At 45.7% G+C, this 27,947-nt stretch overlaps 1 protein-coding gene across 2 annotated transcripts in view; it reads left to right on the top strand.

The window, feature by feature from the left end:
* The window catches only part of LOC148511723 (protein kinase C delta type-like), a 47,550-nt gene extending 23,449 nt beyond the window's left edge, over positions 1-24,101 (top strand). For both annotated transcript variants that reach the window (XM_088482926.1, XM_088482927.1), the window contains exons 4-10: positions 3,856-3,918; positions 11,145-11,283; positions 12,714-12,857; positions 13,287-13,415; positions 16,847-17,063; positions 17,657-17,939; positions 24,034-24,101. In XM_088482926.1, coding sequence (XP_088339052.1) covers positions 3,856-3,918; positions 11,145-11,283; positions 12,714-12,857; positions 13,287-13,415; positions 16,847-17,008 — 637 coding nt within the window. In that variant the 3' untranslated portion in view covers positions 17,009-17,063; positions 17,657-17,939; positions 24,034-24,101. The remainder of the gene's footprint in view (positions 1-3,855; positions 3,919-11,144; positions 11,284-12,713; positions 12,858-13,286; positions 13,416-16,846; positions 17,064-17,656; positions 17,940-24,033) is intronic.
* Positions 24,102-27,947: the final 3,846 nt, after the last annotated feature.

Here is a 27,947-nt window from a genome sequence, read left to right as displayed (position 1 = left end):
CGTCAGCTCCCAGGGTATTCACCAAGGTGATGGCCGTCATGGTATCCCACTTGCGCTCTCGGGGGGTGACGATAGTTCCGTACCTAGACGATTTACTCATCAAGGCTCCAACGGCAGAAGTCCTTTTACACCAAGTGTCCCTTACACATCAGATTCTCATTCAACACGGATGGATTGTGAACTTCCAGAAGTCTCAGTTGATGCTGTCCCAGAGACTTCAGTTCCTAGGAATGATTCTAGACACTGTTCTGCTTCGTGTATTCTTGCCAAGGGGCAAGGCCATAGCCATACAGGAGCTGGTTCGTTTGGTGCTCAGACCCAGGAAAGTGTCCGTGCATCTTTGCATCCGTCTCCTGGGAAAAATGGTGGCTTCCTTCGAGGCCATCCAATTCGTCAGATTTCACTCCAGAATTTTTCAACTGGATCTTCTGTCTCAATGGTCCGGATCCCACCTACAGATGCATCGGCTGGTGCGTCTGTCTCTCCGGACCCACATATCCTTGCTCTGGTGGCTTCGGACGGAGCATCTGTTAGCGGGTCGGCGCTTTGGAATTTGGAATTGGACCTTGGTCACCAAGGACGCCAGCCTCCGTGGATGGGGAGCTGTGGTTCTGGGCAGTCACTTCCAGGGGCTTTGGTCGCAGCAGGAATCCCTCTTACCAATCAATGTTCTCGAACTGCGGGCAGTCTACAGAGCTTTGATACAGGCTGCTCCTCTGTTACGAGGACTTCCGGTTTGGATACAATCCGACAACGCCACTGCAGTGGCATACATAAATTGCCAAGGAGGAACCCGCAGTCATCTGGCAATGAGAGAAGCCAGTCGCATCCTTCTGTGGGCAGAAAGACACGTAGAGGTAATTTCCGCAGTGTTTATTTCGGGAGTCGACAACTGGGAAGCGGACTACCTCAGTCGTCAGGATCTTCATCCCGGGGAGTGGTCCCTTCATCCCGTGGTCTTTCATCAATTGGTTTGCAGATGGGGGAAACCACAGATAGACCTGATGGCATCACGGATAAATCATCAACTACCCCTTTACTGCTCCAGGACCGTGGATCCGGCAGCGGTGGGAGCAGATGCTTTATTGATCCCTTGGCCATACAGCCTTGTGTACCCACTGTTTCTGCTTCTCCCTCGGATTCTCAAGCGGATCAAACGAGAGTCGTCCACTGTCATCCTGGTGGCTCCGGATTGGCCTCGTCCGGTTTGGTACTCCGATCTCTTATTCCTTCTGGCAGACGAACCTTGGCCTCTTCCGCTACGATCGGACCTTCTACAGCAGGGTCCATGTGTGTACCCAGATTTACGGCGGCTTCGTTTAACGGCGTGGCTATTGAGACCGCCATACTAAGAAGCCATGGTGTTCCTAGGTCGGTCATTCCTACCATGCTTAGAGCTAGAAAACCGGTAACATCAGTGCATTATCATCGCATTTGGAGGGCTTATATCTCCTGGTGTGAGGGTCGTGGATCTTCCACTTCCTCTTTTCATTTACCTCGTCTTCTTCTTTTTCTTCAAAAAGGCCTTGATGCGGGCCTACGCTTGGGATCGCTTAAAGTGCAGATTTCTGCTCTTTCTATTTTTTTCCAGCGTCGCCTAGCTCTGATTCCGGAGGTTCAGACCTTTTTTCAAGGGGTACTTAGAATTCAGCCCCCCTTTGTGCCACACACGGCTCCTTGGGACCTGAATCTTGTTTTATCTTTTCTTCAGTCATCCACCTTTGAGCCTTTGCAGGATGTGGAATTGAAGTATTTGACTTGGAAGATGATCCTTTTATTGGCCCTGGCTTCGGCCAGATGAGTGTCTGAACTTGGAGCCTTGTCCTGTCGTTCTCCTTACTTGATTTTTCACGAAGATCGGGCGGAACTTCGTACCCGCCCTTCCTTTTTGCCCAAGGTGGTCTCGGGTTTTCATCTGAATCAGCCGATTGTAGTCCCAGCGTTGTCGGACTCTTCCGGGGATTCTCACTCTTTGGATGTGGTTCGGGCACTTCGCATTTATGTGGCCCGTACTGAGGGACTACGTAAATCAGAGGCTCTGTTCGTCCTTTATGATGCCAATCGGCGTGGCTGGCCTGCATCTAAGCAGACTTTGGCCAGGTGGATTCGTCTGACTATTCGTCAGGCATATGTTGCTTCTGCTCGACCACCGCCGGTATCCATTTCTGCGCATTCTACGCGCTCTGTGGGTACTTCTTGGGCGGCACGTAGAGGTGTCTTGGCTTCACAGCTTTGTAGAGCAGCTACGTGGTCTTCGGTTCATACTTTTGTACGTTTCTACAGATTTGACACTTTTGCGGCTTCTGCTTCAAATTTTGGTCACAGTGTCTTGCAGGGCGTTCAGCACTCTCCCCCCCAGGAGGGTAGCTTTGGGACGTCCCCACTGTCATGAAGCTCCAGTGTCCCCTAGTGGATGAAGGAGAAAACAGGATTTTGGTACTTACCGTTAAATCCATTTCTCCGATTCCACAGGGGACACTGGACGCCCACCCAGTGCTTCTTGCCTGTTATCAATTACTTGTTCTGCTTCAGTTCTGTTGCAGTTTGGTCTGTTTTTGTTGTGTGACTGTTTATCCCTGCAGCCAGTTGTGTTCCTGCAGTGTGTCAGTATGTTGGATTGTTTCTTTCCTGTTCTCCTTCTCTGTTCTTCAGTCTGTTCTCCGTCTCCTCTCGGGCTCAGTTCTTTAAAACTGGGGTTGATGGGACATAGAGGGGGAGGAGCCAGTCACACTTGTAGATTTTTAAAGTGCCAGGCTCAACTCAACCCACCGTCTATACCCCACTGTCATGAAGCTCCAGTGTCCCCTGTAGAATCGGAGAAATGGATTTAATGGTAAGTACCAAAATCCTGTTATTACTCACCACATGTGTTTGGAGGAGATTCTGCTCTCACTGTTGTTGCCAGATCTCAGGCTGGGCTCCATTAGGCAGGTCAGAGAGAACAGCGGGGCGAGTCAGCTTTATATAGGAACGGAGGCAGCTGTCAGATGCAGGGAGAAGGTCACATGGGTATAACCCCATCCAATTAGGATAGAGCTGGGTGGAGCTTATCACATAGAAAGGTGCTATTTGCCTTTGGGCATGCAAGTTGGTCAATCTTATGAACACTGGAGCTTATTCAGACCCGCTCGCTGGATGCGTTCTTTCACTCCCACTGTATGCAAATTCGGCTAAGTGACGGCACGGCAGGCGATCGCACGGCAAGGCATAAGCATGCCCTCTTATGTCTTGGCGTTCGATCACTTCGTGTATGCAGACGTCCCCACCAGCTTGTGTTAAGACGCCCCTAATGCCATCCCATCTCCAGGAAGTGTATGCAAGCATCGGTACATTGGGTACCATCGAAAGTGAACGCAGCGCTTGAGGTAGTCTATACCCTACCTCAAGCACTGCAATCACTTGATTGTAAAAAACAGCCAGATGATGTGTACAATGACGCTTCCTTTTAACTATGCATGCCTCTGAAATGGGTTATTTCAGTCAGGCACGCCTGCGTTCACATCTACACTCCCCCGTTTCTAGTGGCCAGCCCCTGTTACCACCCACAAACAGCTTCTCCCGTCACTCACTCTGCTGGGCTGTCTATGTTCGGCAAGCGCACCCTTCCCGATCTTTCGCAGTGGTTTGCACACGCGCACTGCAATGCATACGCATTCGCGTACAATGCGAACCATCGGCAGCTACAAGCGAACACTACTTAGCGACCGGGTCTGAATCGAGACCACAGTTAGATTAGTGATAGGTATCACCAAAGACAAATTATATAAAACAAATATGAGAGACATTGTCAGAAAATGTGTTGCCAATATGTAACCATCCTAACAGTGATACATTGATTTATTCTCTTTCTACCAGGTTCTATGGAGCGGAGATTGTATGTGGGGTACAATACCTCCATTCCAAGGGCATTGTCCATCGGTAAGTATATAGCTACAACATAACAATAGTATAATGACGTTATATAAGTATGGATTGTATTATGCAGAATGTTTACATGTTATACTTTTATTCATTGCCGATATTTCCACCTACATCTTACACACTGCTTCCCTTACACAGTAATGCTCACTCTGTATTCTCAGAACACATATAGGATCTCTCTGCACAAGTCATTTATTCTGTTACTGGGATTTGTGGGTGAGGAGAGTTTTGAAAAATTTGTACTCACATTATTCAGAGATTCTATCCAGAAGCTTCTCAGCTGCCTGATATGGGGATGTTTTACTTGTGGCCCATACTTGCCTACTCTCCCTCATTGTCAGGGAGACTCCCTGAAATAGTAGTAATCTCCCTGTCTCCCCGAAGAGTCTAGAAATCTCCCTGATTGCACCTTACCCCCATTATGAAGTTGTTATATTAAAATAAAAACAGAGATATATACATTCAAAATGTGATCATCAGTATAATTTCCCTGCATTGGTTATAAGACACAATGATCCCTATGGCTACATGCATTTTTTGAAATGTATCAGTGTGTTTTCATCAACAAGTAGATCCTACTAACTGCATTGGGTGCATTTACATTTGGATGTAAGTCAGTTCTATGACATGCCTCTCAGATGTAGCAGTACACGCCCACTTTACTGCGCGCTCATACTGTAGGTGCTGCTTTCACAATCTTCCTGAAATGCCTTTTCAAAAGTAGGCAAGTGTGTTGTGGCCCCCTCACATCAGGCATTGTCTGGGTAACTCCATAGCAGTCTACATGCTGAGTATAGGACATCCTTTCTGTCTTCTTAAGGACGTCACTCTCTCCTGTAATACGGGGATATCACACTCTTACTGCACATGTCCAACACTACTGGAGAGCAGGGCCGTAGCTAGGGTGGTGCGGTCGATGCCACCGCACAGAGTGGAACAGCGCTGAGGGCGGAACACCGGCCGCCCACCAGCTTATCTATCTGAGCTGGACAGCCACTGCTGCGTGGCCGCGGCGCGGGGAAGCTACATGCCTTCGCCCACTAACTTCAGTGACTGACAGTCTGACACTACTCACAGGCTGCCAGTCACAGGAGGAGGACAGCCCCTAAAGCCATAGCCAGCCGCAGTGTATGATTGTGCGGCTGGCTCTAAATAATTTCTGGCAGTGTGCCATCCGGTGCCTGTTCCCCCATCCGCAGGTGCCCGTTTCCCCACCCATCAGTGCCTGTCCCCCTCCCACTGCCGGAAGGTCTCTGCCATATGCACGCAGCAGAGTCCGGCATTGTGTCCCAGCTGCCGCGCGCCGTTCCGCCCACCAGCCAGTGTGTGTATGGCCATCCCCTGCTGGATACAGTGACAGGGGTCACAGGTTAGCCCCTCATTCTGCCCGGATGACTATGTGGCTGGTTGGGCCCTGGAGCCCTGTTTTTACTGCTGGTGCTTCCCTCCTCCTTTGCTGCTCACCTCTGGATGGATCCCTCTCCACTCCACCTTTTCAACCCTCAGTTGGAGTCAGCAGCAGCTGGTAAGTAATACCAGATTTCAGTTACTATTCCTCTAGTGTGTACCCCACTTCCTATGTGTACCCCTCCACCATTTGTGTATCCCTCCTCCTATATGTACCCCTACACCTTTGAGTACCCTACCTTCTATATTTGCCTCATTACCTTTGTGTTCCTCACCACCCCAGTGTACCCCGCAACATTTTTCCTATCGGTGCCAATGTTTATTTTCAAGCAAAGGTTGTGCAATTTATGGGGGCCTATGTATTTGTTTTTTTCCTATGGGTGCCAGTGTGTGTGTGTTTGTCTCAAATATTAAGTATCCCCCGGATGTATTAAGGAGAGACTGCAGCAGGTATCTCTGATACCTGCTGCAATCCCTCCACTCCCGCAGGCAGCCACACCTCCCATAGAAACCTATGGGGGATGCAATGCTGCCAGATCTACCAATATCCGGAATGCGACGCATTCCCGATATTTGGCCCCTCAGCTAAGGCTTATGGCTACACACCGCATAACTTGCTGGCAGAGGGATCCTCAGGAACCCTCCCACGGCAATGGCTGCCAGCCAACCGGGACTTTGCGTGCGCAGCCGCCCCGGCACTGGCCGGCAGCTCTCCGAAGACATTGCAGGGACGGGCTCCTTTCGGAGCCCATGTCCCTGCATGTCCCGGATGATACATCCGGCCACCATGATCGCATTTTGTAATGCGATCATTGGCGGTTATTGACATGCCCTGATCGCATTGCAAAAGCGATCATTAATAAATGGGCCCCTATGTGTTTGAATGAGACGTGCAAAGGGTGAGAGATGAAAGGTAGGAATGAGATGGATGCATGACACACCCCATTTTTGAGTGTGCACACCCCACATGACACGTTTCCACACCCCTCATGGTACGTAGCTATGCCCACGTCGACCACTGTGTGCGTGTATATATATATATATGTGTAAAGGTTTTTTGTGAAATATATTTAATAAGTATTTAATAAGAATTCTATACATAGATTAACAGATCAACAATAATAAATAGATATCACATAATATGGAACTGCAGCTCTCACCAATCTAATTAAGCTCAAATACGGGCACTATAAAAATCATACCCAGTTCATCCATAATATCGCTATCGATATGATTTTATAGTGCCCGTAATTGAGCTTAATTCATTTGGTTATTGTTGATCTGTTAATCTATGTATAGAATTCTCATTATATATATTTTACAAAAAGCCAAGAGTTAGGGCTGTAGCTAGGGTGGTGCGGTCGGTGCCACCACACACAGCTGCCTTTATACTTGCAAACTCCGGCAATTGGTGGGGGGAGGGGGGGGGCCCCAATGGTCTTTCTCGCACAGGGCACCAAAATGTCTAGCTACGGCTCTGCTGGAGAGGACCTCTGAGGAGGAGTAATAAAACATTATTCAAGCCCCTTCATCTTTACATTACATTAAAAGATTAAAACACTTGTACAGAAATACCCTGTTAGGATATTACCAATTTACCTTTCATGAGTTGTTCATATAACAAGAGAAGGAGAACCAGACTGCAGTTAATATTAAGGAGACATTCATAATAACATCCATTATTTACTCTTCTAGCAGATTAGTTCTCTGACAACAATTGCAGCAAAACCCAGCAGAGAAACCTCCCACCTGGTCTGGGAGCAGCTATAGTACCAGTAAACTGTGGTTACTGCCTGGTAGCTGCTGTGCTTTCTCTATGCCATCAAACTTGGACAATCCATTGCAAGACAGGAAACTGAATATTACCTAACATTAGCTAATAGTGTTATATTTCTTCTCGTGTACCAAACTGCTACCAAACTTCAGAGAGGAAATAGCAATAGCTAATAGCTCTTAGCCAGTAAATTAGAGGCTGACAGCAGCTCTAAGATCCAGTAAAAAGTTTGTGAGTTAGAACATAAGGCCTGATTCAGACCCGGTCGCAAGCGCCGTCTGCTCACAACCGGGTTGATGTTTGCCCACTGGGCATGCGCACAACGGAGCCGGCTCCGTCGTGCGCATGCACAAGACCCAGCTAGCGATGGGTGCTCCATTGCTCCGGGTCTTGCACCAAAGGTGGTGAGCTGTCGATGGTGATAGACAGCTCGCCCCGTTTGGTAAGCGGGCAGGGGGGGTGGCTGGCCAAACGGAGGCGTTACCGAAAGAACGCCTGCCGTTTGGGGGCGGCCCCACTGACATCACCAGTGATGTCAGTGGGAGAGCTTCCGGCTCTATTAGAGCCAGCTCTCTGGGGCTTGCGGCCACGAGACCCTACCACAAGGGTCTCGTCGCAAGCCCAAGGGTCGCGATGGTCTTGACCATTGCGACCATCAACCTGGCCGCTCGCAATAGCTGTGGGTGGTCACCCACGGCTATGCGAGTGGCCAGGAGGCCGAACAAAAAAGAAAAAAAAAAATGCCCTGATTCAGAGCGAGCGCTCGTTCAGAGCGTCCGTCTCTGAATCAGGCCCAGTATACACTGGCCACTAATAACATGTAATGAAAATCCCAGGTAATTCACTTTTACCCGGTAATTTGCTAAACAACCCGGGTTATTTCCCTGTGTGAAAGGGTCAACCTGGGATTTAGGGCCTGATTCAGAGCCGGACGCTATTGGCGCTCGCTCGTTCAGAAAAAGGGGCCGGCTATTTAAATTGAGAGCTCGCTCTTTGCGGTCTGTTGATGCCTCTATGTCTGAGCGAGCGAACGAAACATGCGCTCACTATTTTGTAAAGACGCCCCCTGGCCGCTCGCATCCTACGTCATCTCCGCTATTTATTTGATTAATCGAGTACATCGAAAGGCGTCTGAACTGCTCGCAGTGCTTGTGGTTGGATTTTCCTACCGCAATCATGCGAACAGTTCAGGCTAAGAAACAATCAAGTGACGTGGTCGATGACGCTGCTTTGTTAATTATGCACACCCTTAAAACACCCGTTTTGACCGTTTGGCACGCTTGTATTCGGATCACCACTCCCCGTTTTCAAGCACCTTCCCCTGTTACCACCCACAAACGCCTCATCCTGTCACTCAAATTAGCAGGCACTCGCTATTTTGCGAGCGCTCGATTTCTGACCACAATGACTGGTTGGCGCATGCGCATTACGACCCATACGCATGCGTAGATGTGCGAACATCGCTCGGAGCGAGCGAGCGGCCGCATACGAGCAGCTTTGAATCAGGCCCTTAATTCAATGCAAAAAACCAGGGTCGGAGACCTGGGAATTTAGTCCCGGGATGACCCTTTCACACAGGGAAAAATCCCGGGTTGTTTAGCAAATTACCGGGTAAAAGTGAATTACACAGGGTTTTCATTTTCAGTGTGTAAGTGGTATAATATAGGCCGGCCCAAAGGCAAAAGATATACAAGAGTGACATGCCGGCCACTGTTCTATTATCACAGCACATTTATGTAACTTATCGCACATACTGTGTATGCATACTTTATCATTAATGGTAATGGTGTTTTATACAAATGGGACCTGGGCCCATAGATCTGTTAATGAAGAAAAGAGAAAATGTGACCAAGTGGAGGGGAAAATAAATTCTGTGAATTAGGCTTGTGGCACGGCAGAGGCATTATACTAAATTTACTTTCAGTGCAAAACAGATTTTTTTTTTTCTGCCTTTGCTTGCAGCAATAATTGGAATCCTTTGTGGAGAATATTAATCGCACACAGGTTTTTAACCCCTTTACTGCTGATCCAGTTATGGCACTTTTGTAATGGTCACATTCCAGCATCTAACATCAGTCATTATTTATGGTGTACACACAAATCATACCTACTTTTTTCTGAAGACTCTGACTTTCCTGGTAATAGCATTAGTTTGCTTATTTCTCCTACCAAGGCAAAAGCCAATCTACCAACAATGGCATAAAATGTTTGTTTTCTTGTAATTGCAAAATAGTGTGAACCAAAATAAGATGTATGCATTATTTTGTAACCATTAATCCACCTTTCCAGACCAGCATCATAATGCATTCTACACAGGTTTCCAAAACAGAAGCTGCACAGAAAGTGATAATGCATTTTCTCTATTACGTGTATGAATGAAACACATAAAGGGCCTGATTCTGTGTCACAAGCAGCTCTGTATGCGGCCACATTCCAATGCACATATTTTGGTAACAGGATGTTATTGCGAGTAAGCGCACATCATCCTGTGTGCACATTGCGCCACCCATTGATTTTCCATACGCTGTCACAGCCATCATCTCTGGTATTGGCACTTACACTATCCCATGCTGGATGCAAGAGATCCATCTGCAGGACTCAGAACAGGATGGTACCTCTGGCTACATGCCCATGGCATTCTATCTCTCCTATTATTCTTCCGTGCATCCCCCCGTTCATACAGAGAGAAACAGCAGAGGTCTGTCTGACTAAGAATTATAGGCAAATATGGTAGTGTACATATGCGGTTTGCTATAATTCACTAGATGCAGCCATGTACAGAGCTGCGGGCAACACAATTCAGGCCCAAATGTGCAGGAATAATATGGCAGCTCAACAAGGCATAGCACTCTGATACATAGACAATCTATCGCATCAAATGAGGGGACCTTTGTATTAATTGATTCCAGCATGTGGGAGATCTGGGGATTAGAAGCACCTCAGCCCTGACTTATTACACTTCTATAGCATAGGGTGCTATTGTCAGGTGATCACAAGTAAAAAACTACTAAGAGGGCACATTTTTGAAAGAGGGGAAATTCCTCCTTTACATGAGGTTACCCCAAGAAAATTCGTCTTTTACCTGAAGTTGCCAAGGGGGGCATGGCAGAGGAGAGGAGACTGCAGCTGGGCTGCTGACAGATAAGAGAGAGGGGGGAAGCATCGGACCCGGTACCCTCCAACAAGCCCAGGTAATTAATACTCGCCCCCCCTCAGCGCTACTGAATGGGGGAAATTAATTGTGTTAAGTACCCTTCCCTATCTGCCAGGTCTACTAGTATTTCTGCAGTGCAGGTTGATACTGCCTGGTGATCACCAGATAATAACCACAAAGAGGCCACATTATTTGAAAGAGGGGACTCCCCTCTTTCAAATAAAGATGCCCCTGAGTTTATTCAAGCCAGGATGGGATATATATTCCCCTATCCCTGGACTTTATAATAATCTCTGGAGCTCAGATGTGTTCTCTGGTGATCACCGATATTCACCACAGAATAACTTCTCAGGGATCAAATCATTTGAAAGGGGAGATTCTCTTCTTTCATATGAGGGTTCCCCTTAATCTGTGGATGCCAGGATAGAGCAGATAGAGCACTCAGAATGCTCTTTCCCCTATTTTTTAGCTTTTAAAAAGTTCTTCAATGTTTAATCTGGAAGAGTAATGATGATTAATGACATCACAGGGCCGACAAGATGACATCATCAAGCCCCACTCCCTTCCAGATCCAAGCAACATCAACTATAAGAGGGGACTGTTAGGTAACTTCCCCATCCCAATTTGAACCTCTACATTGCTTAGGACGGGTCCTACTCGTCCTTAGCTGCAAAATGGTTAAAAGAATTCTGCTGAACCCATATAAATGTACATAAAATAGTGGGCTCATATGGACACTAATTTCATAATGACAATATAAGGTGCTGGCACTCTAGTCAATGCTCCTAAACCTACATTCAAAACTACTAATATTTAGAATGTACACATCATTTAATGTATCAAAATAATATTTGCATAGTGCATACAAAGAGTTTTTTTTCTTCACAGAGACCTCAAGCCTGAAAACATTCTAGTTGCTGAAACGGGTCATCTGAAGATTGCAGACTTCGGTCTTGCAATTGAAAACATGCTGGGAGACAGAACAGCCAATGGATACGCAGGAACACCTGGCTACATCGCTCCTGAGGTGAGGTGCACAGGATTTCCTACTGTTACTCATGTAACTTCTCCCATTTCATAGAGGAGCCTGGTATAATGCAATATGGCTATAAAAGGCACACTTTAAGAATACCTGTACATTACCTGCACAGCGTGTGACTACGGGGAATTGGTATGATATCCCGGCTTCCGCATGGCCGGGAGTTCGAATACCGGCAGCGGCAGGCTGACAAAACAGCAGAGCCCGGCAGCGGAAGCCCAACAGCGCTGGAAATCCCGATCGTGGTAAGGTAAGTATGAACTAACCTAACCCCCTAACCCTAACCCTCCTTAGGGGTGCCTAACCCTAACCCCCCCCTATGCCTAACCTTAACCCCCCCTTCCCCGCTGCCTAAACCTAAGTCCCCCGGGGGGGTGCCTAACCCTAACCCTCCCTCCCCCTAGGCCTAACCCTAACCCTCCCGGGGGTGTGCCTAACCCTAAGTCCCCCCCTGGGTGCCCTAAACATAACCCTCTCCCCCCACTGCGGCTGTCCGTTCGCGGCACCCAGCATCCGCTCGATCGGGATGCCGGGCGCCTGTCTCCCGGCGTCGGGGAAATGAGCGGTGTCTAGATATAGACGCCGGTCATTTATCCTATGGCGGGATAAAGCAGTCAGGGAGCCGACTGCCGGGATTCCAGCAGCCGGCTTCCCGATTGCATACCGACTACGGTAATGTACCGTGATGCCTGTGCAGTGGCAAATAATCGCTTCACTTATGGAAACATTGGCATTGTGTACATCTCTGTATCAGGCCCATTAGCCATTGTCAGAGATCTCTTAGTGAGACGTCAGGCTCTCACATGTGATTACGTTGTTACAGTTGTATCTGCAAGATCACTGGTGACCCAACACTGCAGAGAGCTAATCCCCACACCCCCTGGTGGTCCCTCTGCTTTAGCTGCACCAAGTCCTGGCTATAGCACTGGTGCTGGTTACACATTATGAGGGGATAACAAGGAGTTCTTAGTTATTTATTTGGATCTTTATAATGACGGCCATCATCGTCACGTGATTTATAATGTTGTCTTGTGATGTTACTATGTAAATAATTAATAAGAAAAGGTGAGTAAGGTAGGAGACTAGATAGTAACTATTATTATATTCCTGATATCCCAGGTCAGGGAAATATCCATGATTTATAAATAATGAAATAAAGTAATAGTAATGCCTGTATAGTATACATGCAGCCTTCCCCATACAACCCAGCACATGCCAATATGATTACAAGCTTGCACAGTCACTCATCAGTGTTCTGAATTGGAGCATTACATTGTATTGTTATTCTACCTCCGTGTATTCTATCCCCACATAAACACTTATTATATAGAGTGATGGACTGGGGCAGTGAGATAAAAGAATGTACATTAGAGAGGGATTGGTGACAGCCATAATAACTATTATCTCTCTTCTGGTAGATGCGGTCTGGCAAGAACTACAACGCTGGTGCTGACTGGTATTCGTTTGGTGTCATCCTAACCCAAATGATCACCAGCAGACTTACCTTCCAACGTAAGCTATTTAAAGCACCAGGCGCAGCAGCCAGAGACATCATTGTAAAGGTAACCTAGATATTACGTTTAGAAGTATTTCTGTCACTTATACAATTCTAATGGCTATAGATAACGTTATATAACTTTATATACAGCATGAGGGAAATCCTAGATGTTTAATTTAACATACCATTTATCACTGTGCTACAGATGGCGGTAACCATCAGGATGCTGGCTCAGTGCGTCTCAGACCCATGCACACATTTATAACATCCGGCACTTTTGTCTGATGTATTAAATGCATCCTCCTCTGTATCAGGCCCAATGTGAGACATGCTACAGTCCCCAGATAGAATCTCAGTGTTATCATACTGTGGCCATGGACAGATCACTTTATATTCCTCTGTGCCAGGCAGCAGAAATGTGTATAACATGATGTGTTGAGCACTTCTGCTGTATTAATTAAAGTCACTAAATTAAATACAAATCACTTTTCAGCTGCGCGATAAAGATCCGACCAGACGTCTTGGAGTGCATGGAAAGATCCGCCACCATCCATTTTTCCAGCATGTTGATTGGGTCTCAATTGAAGCTCTTGAAGTTGCACCCCCGTACATACCCGCTCCAGTAAGTATAATACAGAACTTGTATGAGCTCCTGGGCAGCCTGTAACTAAATGCAGATCAGCAGATGATGTATAAGTGTCAGTCACATAGATATAAGGAGATGTGCACCTGTCACTTCTACCAGCTCTCTCTAATACACTCACACATGTACATTGTAATCAGAAGTCAATTAACCTATCAATGTGTTTTTGGAGTCTGGAAGGAAACCCACACCAACATGGGGAAAACATACAAACTCTATGCATATATTGCCTTGGCTGAAGATTTAGCTCATGACCCCAGTGCCAAGAGGCTGAAATGTGACTAATGTGCCACCTGGCTACTTTTACATAATTATAAATGGAAATTTAAAAATAAGATATTCTTGTGATCAGGTCTATATAGTAATTACTGACAAGACACATTTATAAGGGTTTTCTTTCTACAAGTGGACATACAGTATATAAGAAAGGATTTTTATTACTTTGATAATACTTTCTTATAGCTGAATTCACATCTGTGACCAATTTCAGGTGTGATTCCCCTGACCCTTATAATAAGTTTGTAGGAGTTTGAGTAAAGAACAAAAACTCAAGAAAAAAGACAAATATGTCTATATGGGCGCACTCTTGATACAAATTATGAAAAAAATAATAAGGAATATTAAAACTTAACTTTTATTAGTTGGTTGTTTTAAATGAGATTCTCTTCATTAAATATAGCATCTAGTAAAATAGATCAAATGCGCAAATCAAGTACTGATATACAGTAATTGTACCTAATCAGTGTTTATATATTGAACGCGAAACAATTGGCGAACATAAATACTGAATTAAAGGATCTCTAAGGTCCTGTTACTATCATAGAAGTCCACAGTGGACACAGGTACACCATACACAGCAAATACAGAATCTGACTGACAAAATGAAAAAAGTATCGAATGAATATCAAAAGGACTGATATGGAGATCTCAGTCAATCTGACAGGTATTAATCGCAAACCCAGTTTCCACTCTCACAATGTTAGTTACTGATATCCTGAATAAAGGCACACTGGGTTTGCGATGAATACCTGTCAGATTGACTGAGATCTCCATATCAGTCCTTTTGATATTCATTCGATACTTTTTTCATTTTGTCAGTCAGATTCTGTATTTGCTGTGTATGGTGTACCTGTGTCCACTGTGGACTTCTATGATAGTAACAGGACCTTAGAGATCCTTTAATTCAGTATTTATGTTCGCCAATTGTTTCGCGTTCAATATATAAACACTGATTAGGTACAATTACTGTATATCAGTACTTGATTTGCGCATTTGATCTATTTTACTAGATGCTATATTTAATGAAGAGAATCTCATTTAAAACAACCAACTAATAAAAGTTAAGTTTTAATATTCCTTATTATTTTTTTCATAATTTGTATCAAGAGTGCGCCCATATAGACATATTTGTCTTTTTTCTTGAGTTTTTGTTCTTTACTCAAACTCCTACATATGTGTACAGCACAAATCTTTGTGGGCGCACCACCAACCTAGTGTCATTTAGAATTTATCCTAAGGATAGACCATTATGTTGCTACATAATATTTAATTGTGACTTCTTATGGATTTGATATTACTTGTGCGGACTCTTTCCATTAATTAGCCTCATAATAAGTTTATAAGAACACACAGGGCTCTATTTAAAAAGGAAAGTGAAAAGCGGCATAACAGCATCACCTCTTTTCTCTTGTCTTTTATCTCCATATTTATATTTTTGGGCGCCGGAACAGACCTAGTGAGGAGATAACAGAGTCCACTGCCATCTTTTACCCTTCTGCCCCAAAGTAGCCTGGGGTGCAATGCAGTATGGGAGAAAGCAGGAAGAGATTGGTCTGTTCCTGCTTATCTCCCCTGAGGGTACACATAATGCCATCCTTATATGGTGTTTTATTATAGTGAGAAGCTTTGCTTCTATCATTTCTTAAACAGAGTTTTGTGTGCAGTCCCTATTGAAACCAATGGGGTCTGCAGCATTGTTATTAGAAAAATAATGCTGGACAAAAGCCTTTATTTCATTTACTAAATAAACCCCGCAGTGCCTTGTGCCTAGGTGGTGTCACTCTTTCCTAATGAATTGGCCGACTTCATTCTCATAAATGCTGGTCCAGGTCACAAAGAGATTTCCTCCTCTGTATCATTGGCAAAACATAACACAGACGCTGCACTGAGTAAAATCAGCTGTGAGCAACCAGTGCACCAACATTTCCATCAAGGCAAGATGTCGGCATCTGTGGAAGACCACAAGTTAGCACAAGCAGAGATGCTGGGCAGAATAAGGGAGCTCATTATGAAGCAGGGAGTAGGTATACCGGCACTCCTATATTTCCAGACCAGTAAGGTATGAGATTTACATTCTCAGAGTGATATTTTGGAAAGGAGATAAGGGTGGACATGGTGCATTTCCTTTTGTGCAAAGGGAACATTTCCACTATTAATGGGGCTCTTCTTAGCCTTCATATTGCACTTTGGGGGAGAAAGGCGGGGCTTAACAATGGGCAGGGCTTAGCAGCAGGGGCGGGGCGGGGGTAGCAGCAGCGGCCGGTTGATGCATGCGCGGGGCACTGGTCACTTTATTTTTTTGGTGAAAAAAACAGTGACTGGTGTACGGACGGGATTCGCAGGGACAGAGCTTTCTTACAAACTCTGTCCCTGCAAGAGATTTGTAGTAAATCCCTGTGATATTGCCTGAATTCACAATGCGAATTCAGAGTCTGATTCAGAGCCGGACGCTCTTTAAGAGCGTTCGCTCTGAATCAGGGCGTTTTTTTTTTTGTTTGACCATCATAACCATCGGGGCTTGCGACGAGACCCTTGTGGTAGGGTCTCATCAGTCGCAAGCCCCAGAGAGCTTCCTGCTCTAATAGAGCAGGAAGCTCTTCACTGACATCACTGGTGATGTCAGTGGTGCCTCCCACAAACAGCCGGTGTTCCTTCGGGAACGCCTCCATTTGTGTAGCCACCCCCCCCCGCTCCGCGTACAAAATGGGGCGAGCTGTCGATTAACATCGACAGCTGCTTCTTTTGTAGTGAGTCCCGGAGCGAGAGAATGTCTCTCTCGCTCCGGGGCTCGCACATGTGCGCGCCGCGCGAGCGCAGTACCCCACCATCGACCCGCTTGCGAGCGATATGCGCTCGCGAGCGGGTCTGAATCGGGCCCTCAGTCAGTAATATCACACTACGATCTGCATTACCAATGCGGATTGTAGTAAATAGAGCCCTTTATGTTTATGTTAATGAATGGGGGGAAATAAAGTGGTCATCACTGATCATCAGTTACTCCCATACGTTACCAGATTTTCATTCCAACCAATCAACTAGTTGGATGGTTGGACAGAAAATCTTTATGTGTGTATGCAGCTTTACACATTGAAATGAAAGATGCAATAATCACTTATTTCTTCTTTCTGTAGCCAGCCATTCCTCACTCTGGATGCAGAAAGAACCACCTGGAAAGTCTGGAAGCAGCAGAGGCCAGCAAACAGCCAATAACATCCAAGGACCAGGCAGTATTTCATGGGTTCTCATTTACCAACTCCACCTGGAGAACCCTGCCAAAGCCACCCTGCCTATAAGTACACAGAGCTCAGGCAGCAGCACTGCTGGTTACACCAATGGAGGTCTCTGCATGTATGTACATAATATATTTATGTGTTATTATTTGTAAACAAGGATAAAGAGAGAAAAAAGGGAGCTAGAGCTAGTAACAATGATGTACAGTAAGGGGCAGTAATAATCAATATTCATGGTGAAAGGTGTACAATAGGCTTCTCACAAGACTAAATGGAGAAACAATAGCAGTCTTGAGATTATTAACTAAACTGATATACAGCTTGAGTTACACATAAGAGATATAATAAAATGGGGGAAATGGAGGACAGGGGATGAGGAGAGGAGAAGAGGCCTGTCAGGGATGTTAGCAGAGGATGGACACCTCAGAAGAAGCAAGAGAACCATGCAAAATCAGTTGTTTCACGGGGCCTTATGGTGCCTGATCCAGGGGGAACAAACGCTGGAGAATTTATTACAGCATTTATGAAAGACGCTAGTAATGTACTCTAGCTGGTATGTACCCAAAATGGAACTGATCAGTGCAGTGGATGATTGGGTTATTGTATGTCATGTAGAGAGTAACAGCCAGGGCTGCATGTAAATGGTTGTAGAGTGTATCACCAGAGATAGAATAGGGACAGGATAAGTAATAAGGTGTGTTCTGTCCACAGATCATTTGGTAACATCAGTGAGAGCCAGCTAGTGGAACACCGTCATGCACATGAAGAGAAGGAGCAAGGATTCCACCGAGGTCGTCAGATGAACTCGTTACTTGGTGAGTATAGTTGGGTCAGGGACATGAATGGTGCTGCTCTCGCAGAAATGCCCTTTCTTTTTCTTTTACAGAAATCCAAGGCCGGTGTACAAGGCAGGGATCCTCTTCTCCCGCATCAGTGCTGCGTCCGTCAGTGAGACCTGAGTTACATTCTCCAAATACGGCTGGATCACATCATGGTGAGTCAGGAATTTGAGGTGTCTCTCTCTTACTATCTAGCTCTACACACCCTTACTTATTGGCATAGTGGGCAGGATCATCTATAGTATATTAGAACCAGGGAGTGCCCAACACCTCCCGTACCAGCCCTAGTCCTGTTTCTATTCAATCACTAGCCATTCTCTGCTCACCACACTTTTCTATAATATGTCACCCTTTCCCTACCAGCTTCTATCTCACATTTCATGTCCTCTACCAGCTTTTTGTTCATATTCCATCTGGTCACCAACTTTTCCCTCACATGCCCCCATGCTCATCAGATTTCTGTCACATGCCACACACTCCCTACCAGCTGTACTCTCACATGCTCCCACAGCCACAATGTCTTATCTCCCATGTCACCCCCTGCCCACCAGTGTTTATCCCATATGCCAACCCTTGCCTTCCAAATTTTCTCACCCCTGTCATACCTTGCCCAACAGACGTTCTCACACAAGTCACACAATGTACATTACACAGACCACACATTGGCCCTCATTCAGAGGCGGTCGCAAGTCGCGATCGCTCTCTCTGAATGAGGGCGGCCGCTTCATTTTTGAAGTGCGGCCTCCTGGTCGTTAGTTAAGCTGTGGGTTACCACCCACAGCTTAACAACAGACCAAGTTGATGGTCGCGATGGTGATCACCATTGCGACCATCGGGGCTTGCAACAAGACCCTAAGGTTGGATCTTGGCAACCGCAAGCTCCAGGGAGCTTTCTGCTCTGATGGAGCAGGAAGCTCCCCACTGACATCACTGATGATGTCAGTGCGGCCGCCCACAAAACGGTAGTCGATCCTTAAGGAACGCCTCCATTTTGGAAACCACCCCCCGACCCGCCTACAAAACAGGGTGAGCTGTCGATCACCATCGACAGCCGCCCATTTTGTAGCAAGCTTCGGAGCAAGAAAGTTTCTGGGGCTTGCACACGCGCAGTGCGGCTGCTGCGCGTGCGCAGGGCTACCATCGACCCGGTTGCGAGCACATCGGTGCTTGCGACCGGGTCTGAATGAGACCCATTGTCCTGACACTTTGCCAGCCTGATATGTACAGTACTGATACAATTACATTATACATACCACACTTTATGCTGACAATATTCCAGCCTCATATGTATAGTACATATACTTAGCATATTATATGGATCACACTCTGCCCTGATTCTATACCAGCCTCATTTATGTACAGTATCTAGTACCCAGCACATTACAGGGACCACACTCTGCCCTGATTCCATGCCAGACTTGTATACCGATACCAAGGCTATAACAGGTATCATACTGTGCCCTGACACTATGCCAGCTTCATAGATGTTCAGTCTAATATCCAGCCCGTTACAGGGACCATATTGCCAGCCTCATATGCACATTGCCAGCCTAATATACAGGGGGGTTAGTGTTAGCGTGCGGGGAGGGGGGGGGTTAGGCATCCCGGGGGGAGGTTAGTGTTAGGCACCCCCCAGGAGACTAAGGTTTAGGGCGCCAGGATGGGGGGTTAGGGTTAGGCACCACTGTGGGGGGACTTAGGGTTAGGCGAGGTTAGGTTTAGGCACCACTAAGGGTGGGTTAGGGTTGGGGGGGTAGGGGAGGGTTAGATTACTTACCTAGTCACGTCGGGATCTCCTGCTGTCGGTCTTCCAGAGATGGTATTTGAACCGGTGGCTAAAGAGCTGTCGATATTTCAATACCATTCCCAAAAAACACAGCCTTATATACTTAGCTACACATACAGTACCGTGCAGAACTAATACATGTTCTTATCTACAGAAGGGTTCGGTTTTTGTACAGAGTAATGTCCCCTTGTTTTATTTATTTCCCATCCTCCAGCATTACTCCAAATGGTTTGGTATACCGCATACTTGCCGACTAATTTTTTCTCTTCCCCGGGAGAAATCCTGGGAGGAGAAGCAGCTGGATGGCAATGGGGGGGTGGAACATGACGGTCCAAGTAATTAAGCCCCGCCCCCTCGTGGTAAGTTGCCATGATTCACGCAGCTTTAAACAGGGGTGGAGCCAAATGATGCGATTTTTGCAGAATCGCGTCACAAAACCCTGTCCCCTAAACGGGGACCCGCAATCACCGCAGAAATTTTCCCTATTATGCCCACTTCACTAGGAAGTGGGCAAGAATGCGGGAGAAATGCCTACTCTACCGGGGGTGCGGGGCTTACCTCAAAAATCGTGAGCCTCCCACGACTTCTGGGAGAGTAGGCGTGTATGGTATACCGGCAGAGCCGTAGCTAGACATTTTGGTGCCCTGTGCCAGAATTTGCATCGGTACCCCCCCATGTTGTAAACAGGGCAGACTTGCCTACCCTCCTGATTATCGGGTGCCGCTCCCGACCCCCCGGAAAGGCAGGCGAGCCTCCCGGCTGCCGTCTGACCCCCGACTACAACTAGAAACCCCCCTGCAGTAAGGGACCCGATGATGCGATTCGCGCTAAATCGCGTCATCGTGGCTCCGCCCCCTGCTTTACAATGCCTTTAATTTCGGCATTGTGAAGAGAGGGCAGGGCCATGATGGCGCGATCCCACGGATACGCCCCTGGCCTCACCCCCATGCAGAGTCAGTGCCCGGCCATGCCCCCCGCTGTGTGCAGGCATTCAGCTCCCTCCCGGGAGGGAGGGTATGCCGGCAACTATGAAACAGGGACAGTGAGCGGTACAGGCGCGCGTCCGAAAAAAGGGTGTGGCCACATTATACTACCCCCCAATTCACATTACGAGACATAGTAGTTCCCCTTATGCACATTACTCTACACAATATTGTCCCTTATACACATTAGTAATGCCCCTTACACATTATGACCACACAGTAGTAGTGCCCCTTACAAATTACGCCACACAGTAGTAATGCCAATTACACATTATGCCCATAGTAGTAGTGCTCCTTACACATTATGCCCACAGTAGTGATGCCCCTTACACAATATGCCCTCAGTAGTAATGCCCCTTACACATTATGCCCACAGTAGTAATGCCCCTTACACATTATGCCCACACAGTAAAATTCCCCCCTCCCCCTTACACATTATGCCCACACAGTAAAAGTCCACCAGTTTACACATTAGGCCAAACAGTAACCCCCCCTCCCCCTTACACATTAGGCCAAACAATAAAAATCCCCCCTCCCCCTTACACAGTATGCCAATTAAACTCCCCCATCCCCGCACATAAAGCAGCCCTTAGCTTTATAACGAGTAGGGGGTGGGGGCATTAGGGAGCCGCAGTCTCTGTATCTGCCGCAGTAGGGGGAATGGCGGCAGGCCAGAGGCTCCTCATCGCAGGCCACCTTGGGACTGACTAGTAGACGTCATGGCGTCTCTCCCAGTCCACAAGTGATACTACCAGAAACAGAGAGGGGGCGCTGCAGCGCTGCCCGGTCCACTGTAAAGTATATAAGTAGCGCTGTGCCTGGCAATTAAAGACCCAAGCACACAGCTACTATTAATCATTGTAGCGGGCAGTAGTAGCCATGATCGTAGGTGGAGGCGGCTGGTTCCAGCCACAGAGCAAGTGCGCTCTGTGCAGCCGCACCACCCTAGCTACGGCCATGTATACCGGCACCCAATCCCCTGCTTTCATTAAGAGTCATTTACCAAAACTCCATTTATATTTTCTAGTTACAGATTATTATTATTGTATATTTATACAATGCCTGGTAATATGTAGCTAGGAATGCAGGAACCTGTGCTGGTTATAAACACCTAAGGGCAGATGGGAGGGGTTCTGGTACCTAGCAGAAGGAAGTGGCTATTTTCTTTATATACACAAATACTGGACTGCACACCCTAATTTGCACACTAGTGGAGGATTCTAACTAGGGGCAGCGGACTGCAGCCCCCCCAGTAAAAATCTGCCACTGTGAGTCCCCTCTGCTCTGACTCCGGCCCCGCCCACTCACTGGCGTGATAATCAATAGTAGGGCAGGCACAGCAGGGAGCAGGAGACAGTCTCCCTGTGTAGACCTGCCCTGCATGTTGGCACTGGCAGTGTAGTATAACAGCCCAGATGCTTTTATACTACAACTGCGCATGCACGTTTTTTTTTCCCCCCCAAGCCCGGCTTTTGCACGTGTGCAATACAAGATTAGGAGCCCGGGCAGCCCCCCGGCTGGGAAAAGGTAAGAACCGCCACTGGTGCACACTCTTAGGGGCATATTTATTAAAGGGCAACATCTCCACTTCTAGAAACTTTCACTTTATTAACTATAACCCTTATTCTTTGGAAGGTTTATGAATATGATTAGATGCCTTTTCCTCTAATTACACTGCAGGCTCTATGAGGACCCCTTGTGGGCTGGGTGTTGGACAGTCATGAAATAATATAAATATGACAATATGCTATAACAACAGATATTACCGTTCATCAGTCTAGTGGATAGGTGTATGATAGAAAATGACTACTTGGTTGCTATGGACTACATCATATGATTTATCTTAGTAATCAGCCCCCATGCCTTAATAATTAATAAGACTTAAGTATAAAATAAAAGCTCATTTACTAACTGCAACATATGACGACATTCAGTGTGTTCTGTTTATTTAAATGTGTGTATTAGGACATGTACAGGGGAAGCCCATGTTATACCTTTGGTAACTGTCCACAAAATGGGGATAAATCTATTTTGGATGTATTGTGGTGCACGTGGAAATGTAGATGACAGGGATGCCAACATTCTGGCTGCCCCTTCCGGGAGGGAACAGGCAGATTGGCATAGCAGGGGAGCATGGCCGGCATAGGGTGTCATGGCTGGACAGCTTACCCAGCATTTGCAGGTGGAGCGGGGGTATGGCCATGTTGCCTTTTGGCCCCACCCCCTCTATACAATGCCTCCTATTATTGCACCATCACCCTATTCATTAGTCTCCCATATTACGCTTTCTCCTAAAACAAGCATCACCAGTCATATATTAATAATGACTGGGAGGGTATTGGGAGGGATGTGGACTGTTTTTACTGTATGTGTCCCTTTTATATGTCAGTGCTTTTATTACAAAGCGTATATATGTGCACCTAGTCAGGCATTCATATGAAAGATGTCTGGGTGATACAAAAGCCGTCCTACTGATAGTATAGAGGCCCTGATTCAGAGCCGGACACTCTTTCAGAGCGCTCGCTCTGAATCAGGGCGTTTTTTTTTATTTGGCCTCCTGGCCGCTTGCATAGCTGTGGGTGGTCACCCACAGTTTTTGCGAGCGGCCAGGTGATGGTCGTGACCATCGGGGCTTGCGACGAAACCCTTGTGGTAGGGTCTCGTTCCCGCAAGCCCCAGTGAGCTTCCAGCTCTAAATAGAGCCGGAAGCTCACCACTGACATAACTGGTGATGTCAGTGGTGCCTCCCACAAACGGCAGGCATTCCTTCGGAAACTCCTCCATTTGTGTAGCCACCCCCCCTGCCCGCCTCCTAAACGGGGTCAGCTGTCAATCACAATCGACAGCCGCCCCGTTTTGGTGCGAGACCCGTAGTTACGGAGCACCCGTCGCTGGCTGGGTCTCATGCATGCGCATGCCAGAGGCGGGGCATGCGCAGGGGGAAAACATCGACCCGCTTGCGAGCAGGTCTGAATCAGCCCCAGAGTTAGACCAACTCCTAATTACAGACACCTTCTGAGATCCTTTAGCAGAGAAGAGCTTCTGCGACCACACACTAACCAGAGAATGCCCGTATACATGCCCTATCTCCTTCCCTTCAGTCTCAGTTACATATCACATCCTGCAAGTTTAGCCCCCGATATTTAGCTGCAAACACTGATCATCCCAACTTCTCCCACCAAGATGTTGCACCACCCCTAGATGTACAGATCCAGGTGCTTACTATATAAGTGTGCACATTAGTGCAAGAAGAGATGTCACAAGGCTGCATATGCTCTACAGGGGTGTAATATTACACTCTGGTATATAACCCGGCTATATTACTGCATGCTGTCAGCTGCTGGTGAGTAACGAAATAAACAAAGGGTACAAATATAAATAAAGATGTATATAATGTTATACAGTATCTAGTTGTACATGTTACCAGAGTGCACATGTGTAATAGGTATACTGATCTGATATTCATTTGTAATTATACAGCACATCGAAGACAACGTAGTTATCAAGTCTGTAGAAGATCGAAGATTGTAACCAATAGAATACTAAGAATTTTTATATTTTCTGAATTATATTTGTTATATTTTATGAAAACTTTTCTTTTCTCTATATAGATTGTTATTTATATGTTTTACCTTATTTACTTTTATACTTATTTATTTACATTTTAATATTTATAAAATTTATAGCATTTTAGTATATATTTAATAGTTAAGAGATAATAACATCAGTGGTGTGTGCTGGCCGGCTGGAAGGGGTGGTTTGGAGGCCGGATATAAATAAAATAAATTGATATAAAAGTGAATGGATTGTAATACAAGGATGGTTCAATAAGTACGGTAACATAACCTCTCACGTGTGTAATATTCTCTATTTCATTCTAATTTCCCACCAGGCCAGAGCAGGTAGACCACTGCTTCCCCTCACGGCCGTTACACTGTGCTTGATATAAGTCATTATATACTGTATTTATAAACTCTTTAAGCTGCACCCTGTCTACTCCTCCTTGTATCTCTCACCCTTTCCTGAGATTCAACAGTCGCATAATATCTTGTGGCCCTAGGATAACCGTGTAAGCATCTACTATCTTGAGTTAAGTCCAGGCGGCCACCTAAGTACCGGTGAACGTGTCCAGTTCTAAGGGAACAGCGGGGTGGCTGTTATTGGTGAAGACCTCATCTGTGTGATTCTAGAGGTCTTACACGGTGAGTCCTAGGAGACCGTAACAGTTATACTGTCCCAACATCAGTTGTAAGATGACAGGGCTGGCAGAAATATGGTCAAACATTGAGGTGCGTAGTGTAATCAGATTTGTGTGTCTAAAGGGCATATCAGCAGCTGAAATTCATTGCCAACTTGTTGAGGTGTACATTGAGAATGTCATGTCACAGAAAGAGGTTTGGGTTTGGTACCATGTATGAGTTGAATACATTTACAGAATGAGAGGTCTTGCTACCCTATTTATTGAACCACCCTCGTACATGAAACAAATTGATATAAAATTGTAAAAGCAAACACTTTTATATGTATTAACTTTTATATTTACTTATTTACTTTTGTATTTTAATATTTATAGAATTTTAGTATGTAATAGCAATGAGATAATAACATCAGAGGTGTGTGCTGGCCGGCTAGAAGAGGTGGTTTGGAGGCCGTATATATATAAAATAAATTCATATAAAATTTAATGGATTGTAATACGAGGATGGTTCAATAAGTAAGGTAACATAACCTCTCACGTGTGTAATATTCTCTATTTCATTCTAATTTCCCACCATGCTAGAGCAGATAGACCACTGCTTCCCCTCATGGCCATTACACTGAGGCTCATATCAGTCATACTGTCCCAACATCAGTAACATGGCGGGATTGGCAGAAACATGGTCAAACATTGTGGTGCGTAGTGTGATCATTTCTGCATCTAAAGGGCACATCAGCAGCTGAAATTCATCACCAACATGTCGAGGTGTACAGTGATAATGTCATGTCACGAAAACAGGTTTGGGTTTGGTGCACTATCTTTGATAATAGCAGGACAGATGTTTAAGATGAGCAGTGATCTGGACGGCCAAGCATGTCTACCACAGATGACAATTTTTGCCACTTTGAATATCTGAGTCAGGAGGACAGACGCATTCGAGTTAGTGATATTGCTGATGAACTGAACATCTTAGTGGACACAGGAGCTCATTCAGACCCGGTCGCTAAGCTGCGCTCTAATGCAGCTAAAATGGGTTGGGTATGCAAATTATGCGATCGCACTGTCTGGTGTAAGGACGCCCTCTGTCTTAGAGAGCGATGGCAGAGCGAACGCACGCTAGTATAAAGACACTAACTTTTCTCACTTAACACACGTCATCTCCAGAAAGTGTATGATTAATCGGAACCATCGAGAGCCATCGGAGCTGCCCACAGCGCTTGAGGTAGACCTTATCCCACCGCAAGCACTGCGATCACTGCAGGCTGAAATACAACCAAGTGACGTGTACAATGACGCAACTTTGCTAATTATGCATACCCGTAAGACGCCGTTTTGACGCCCAGACACGCCTGTGTTCGCAACACCAGTCCCTCGTTTACAAGCACCTTCCCCTGTTACTTCCAACAAACGGCACTATCTGTCACTCAAAATAGCGTCCTGTGTACTGAGAGCCCCCGATTCCCAGACACAGTGACTGGTTCACGCATGCGTACATTGACACATATGCATGCGCAAATGTGCGATAATCGTCCATAGAGTGTGTCCGCAGCTTAGCGATCGGGTCTGAATCGAGCTCACTGTGCACAACATCGTTCATGGGCAACCGGGGTACAGGAAAAGGTGTTCACGCTGGGTACTGAAGAACCATACAGAAGTTCATAAAACCAATAAGTTGGGATTGTGTCTCATGCACATGACACAGTACCATGAGGAGGGAGTGCAGTTCCTGCAATATACACAATGAGAGCTCTTGTTACCTGATTTATTGGGCCACCCCTTGTACATAAAATAAATTGATATAAAATTGAATGGCTTGTAATAAAATATGAAGTATTGTAAAAACAAACAATAAATGTTTTCCAGAACATTTCCTGCTGAGTGATGCATTATTTAGATACTTGGTGTATGGAAAATACCAGGAAGCTTTCTACAATTCATTATAATAAGCGTAGTTACATGTGGGGCTGTTCTATAGGAATCTGTGGTTACCAAGCTGTCTAATAGAATATAAAGTCACTAACGTGTATTATCGTGTTAACATATAATACCTTCTTAAATACAATGTAACTTAACTTCTAAAATAAAGACACAGACAACAGTGTTGGCATTTAAATATTTTGTCAAATTTATTTTTGACAAGTCATTACATTTTTAGACTAGAAGTTAATACTAATAATGGTGACGGCACAAAAAGAACGCACAGGACAATAACAATAAAGCCGTTTAAACAAACACACACACAAGCCAAGCATTGCTGATCAACTCTTCTTTAACTTCAACCACCGGTCCAGGTGGTATAGCCATTTCCCGTCCAGGACAATTGGCTGTCTCCTTACTCCACTTGAATGAGAGCGCACCCACTAAGCCTAAGTATTAACATAAAGTAACTCCAAGTGTCATTCTTTTCCGCCAAGCGAGGCCTAAACCGATGCACCGCCACCATAACTCAACCCTGTAACAATAAACACCTCAACCAGCAGAAAAATGAGCCAATCCAGCAGGGCTAAAATGTACACCATGTCCATGAAACAAATGTGCATTGCTGAATGAATAAACACCTGCTCCACTACACCACCACCATTCTCCACTACACCACCACCATTCTCCACTACACCACCACCATTCTCCACTACACCACCACCATTCTCCACTACACCACCCCCATTCTCCAATATGTACCTCACCACTGCAGTATTTTCCTTCCTCCTAGCCACATCTAACCGGGCACCAGAACCAGCACACCACCAAACACTCCTGTGGACAATGAAATACCACAACAACTGGCAGGAAGGCAGAGCTTCTGCTATCAAGTGGCTCTAATGACAATAGAGCGCAAATCCAATGCAATTCGCTGACTTAAATCACTCCCAATGATGTGTAGAGAGGGAAAGAGTTGTCTGCAATGGATGCACAGAATTAAAATAGAACTTTTATTAGTCTTTAAAATATGTAAATCAATGATATAGTCCGTGAAATATTCAATGAAAGAAATTAATTGTTATATAGGTAAGAAAAATGTAATTAAAATAGATTCTTGGTACCAATACAGGTGTGTTTTTAATATTTTTCTGAAATATGTGGTAGTATCCTGGATATCTACTGTATATATTACCATTTATTTAATCTATTGCAATAAATAATTATTTAAACCAAATGCCACTCTCTCCGTATTATTTCAAACAATTATAGCACTGCG

Source organism: Taudactylus pleione, unplaced genomic scaffold (assembly GCF_031769625.1).
Source record: "Taudactylus pleione unplaced genomic scaffold, aTauple2 ptg000296l, whole genome shotgun sequence".
NCBI classification, from domain to species: Eukaryota; Metazoa; Chordata; class Amphibia; order Anura; family Myobatrachidae; genus Taudactylus; species Taudactylus pleione.
The sequence above is the reverse complement of the archived record's forward strand: the minus strand, read 5'-3'. Positions and strand labels throughout refer to the sequence as shown.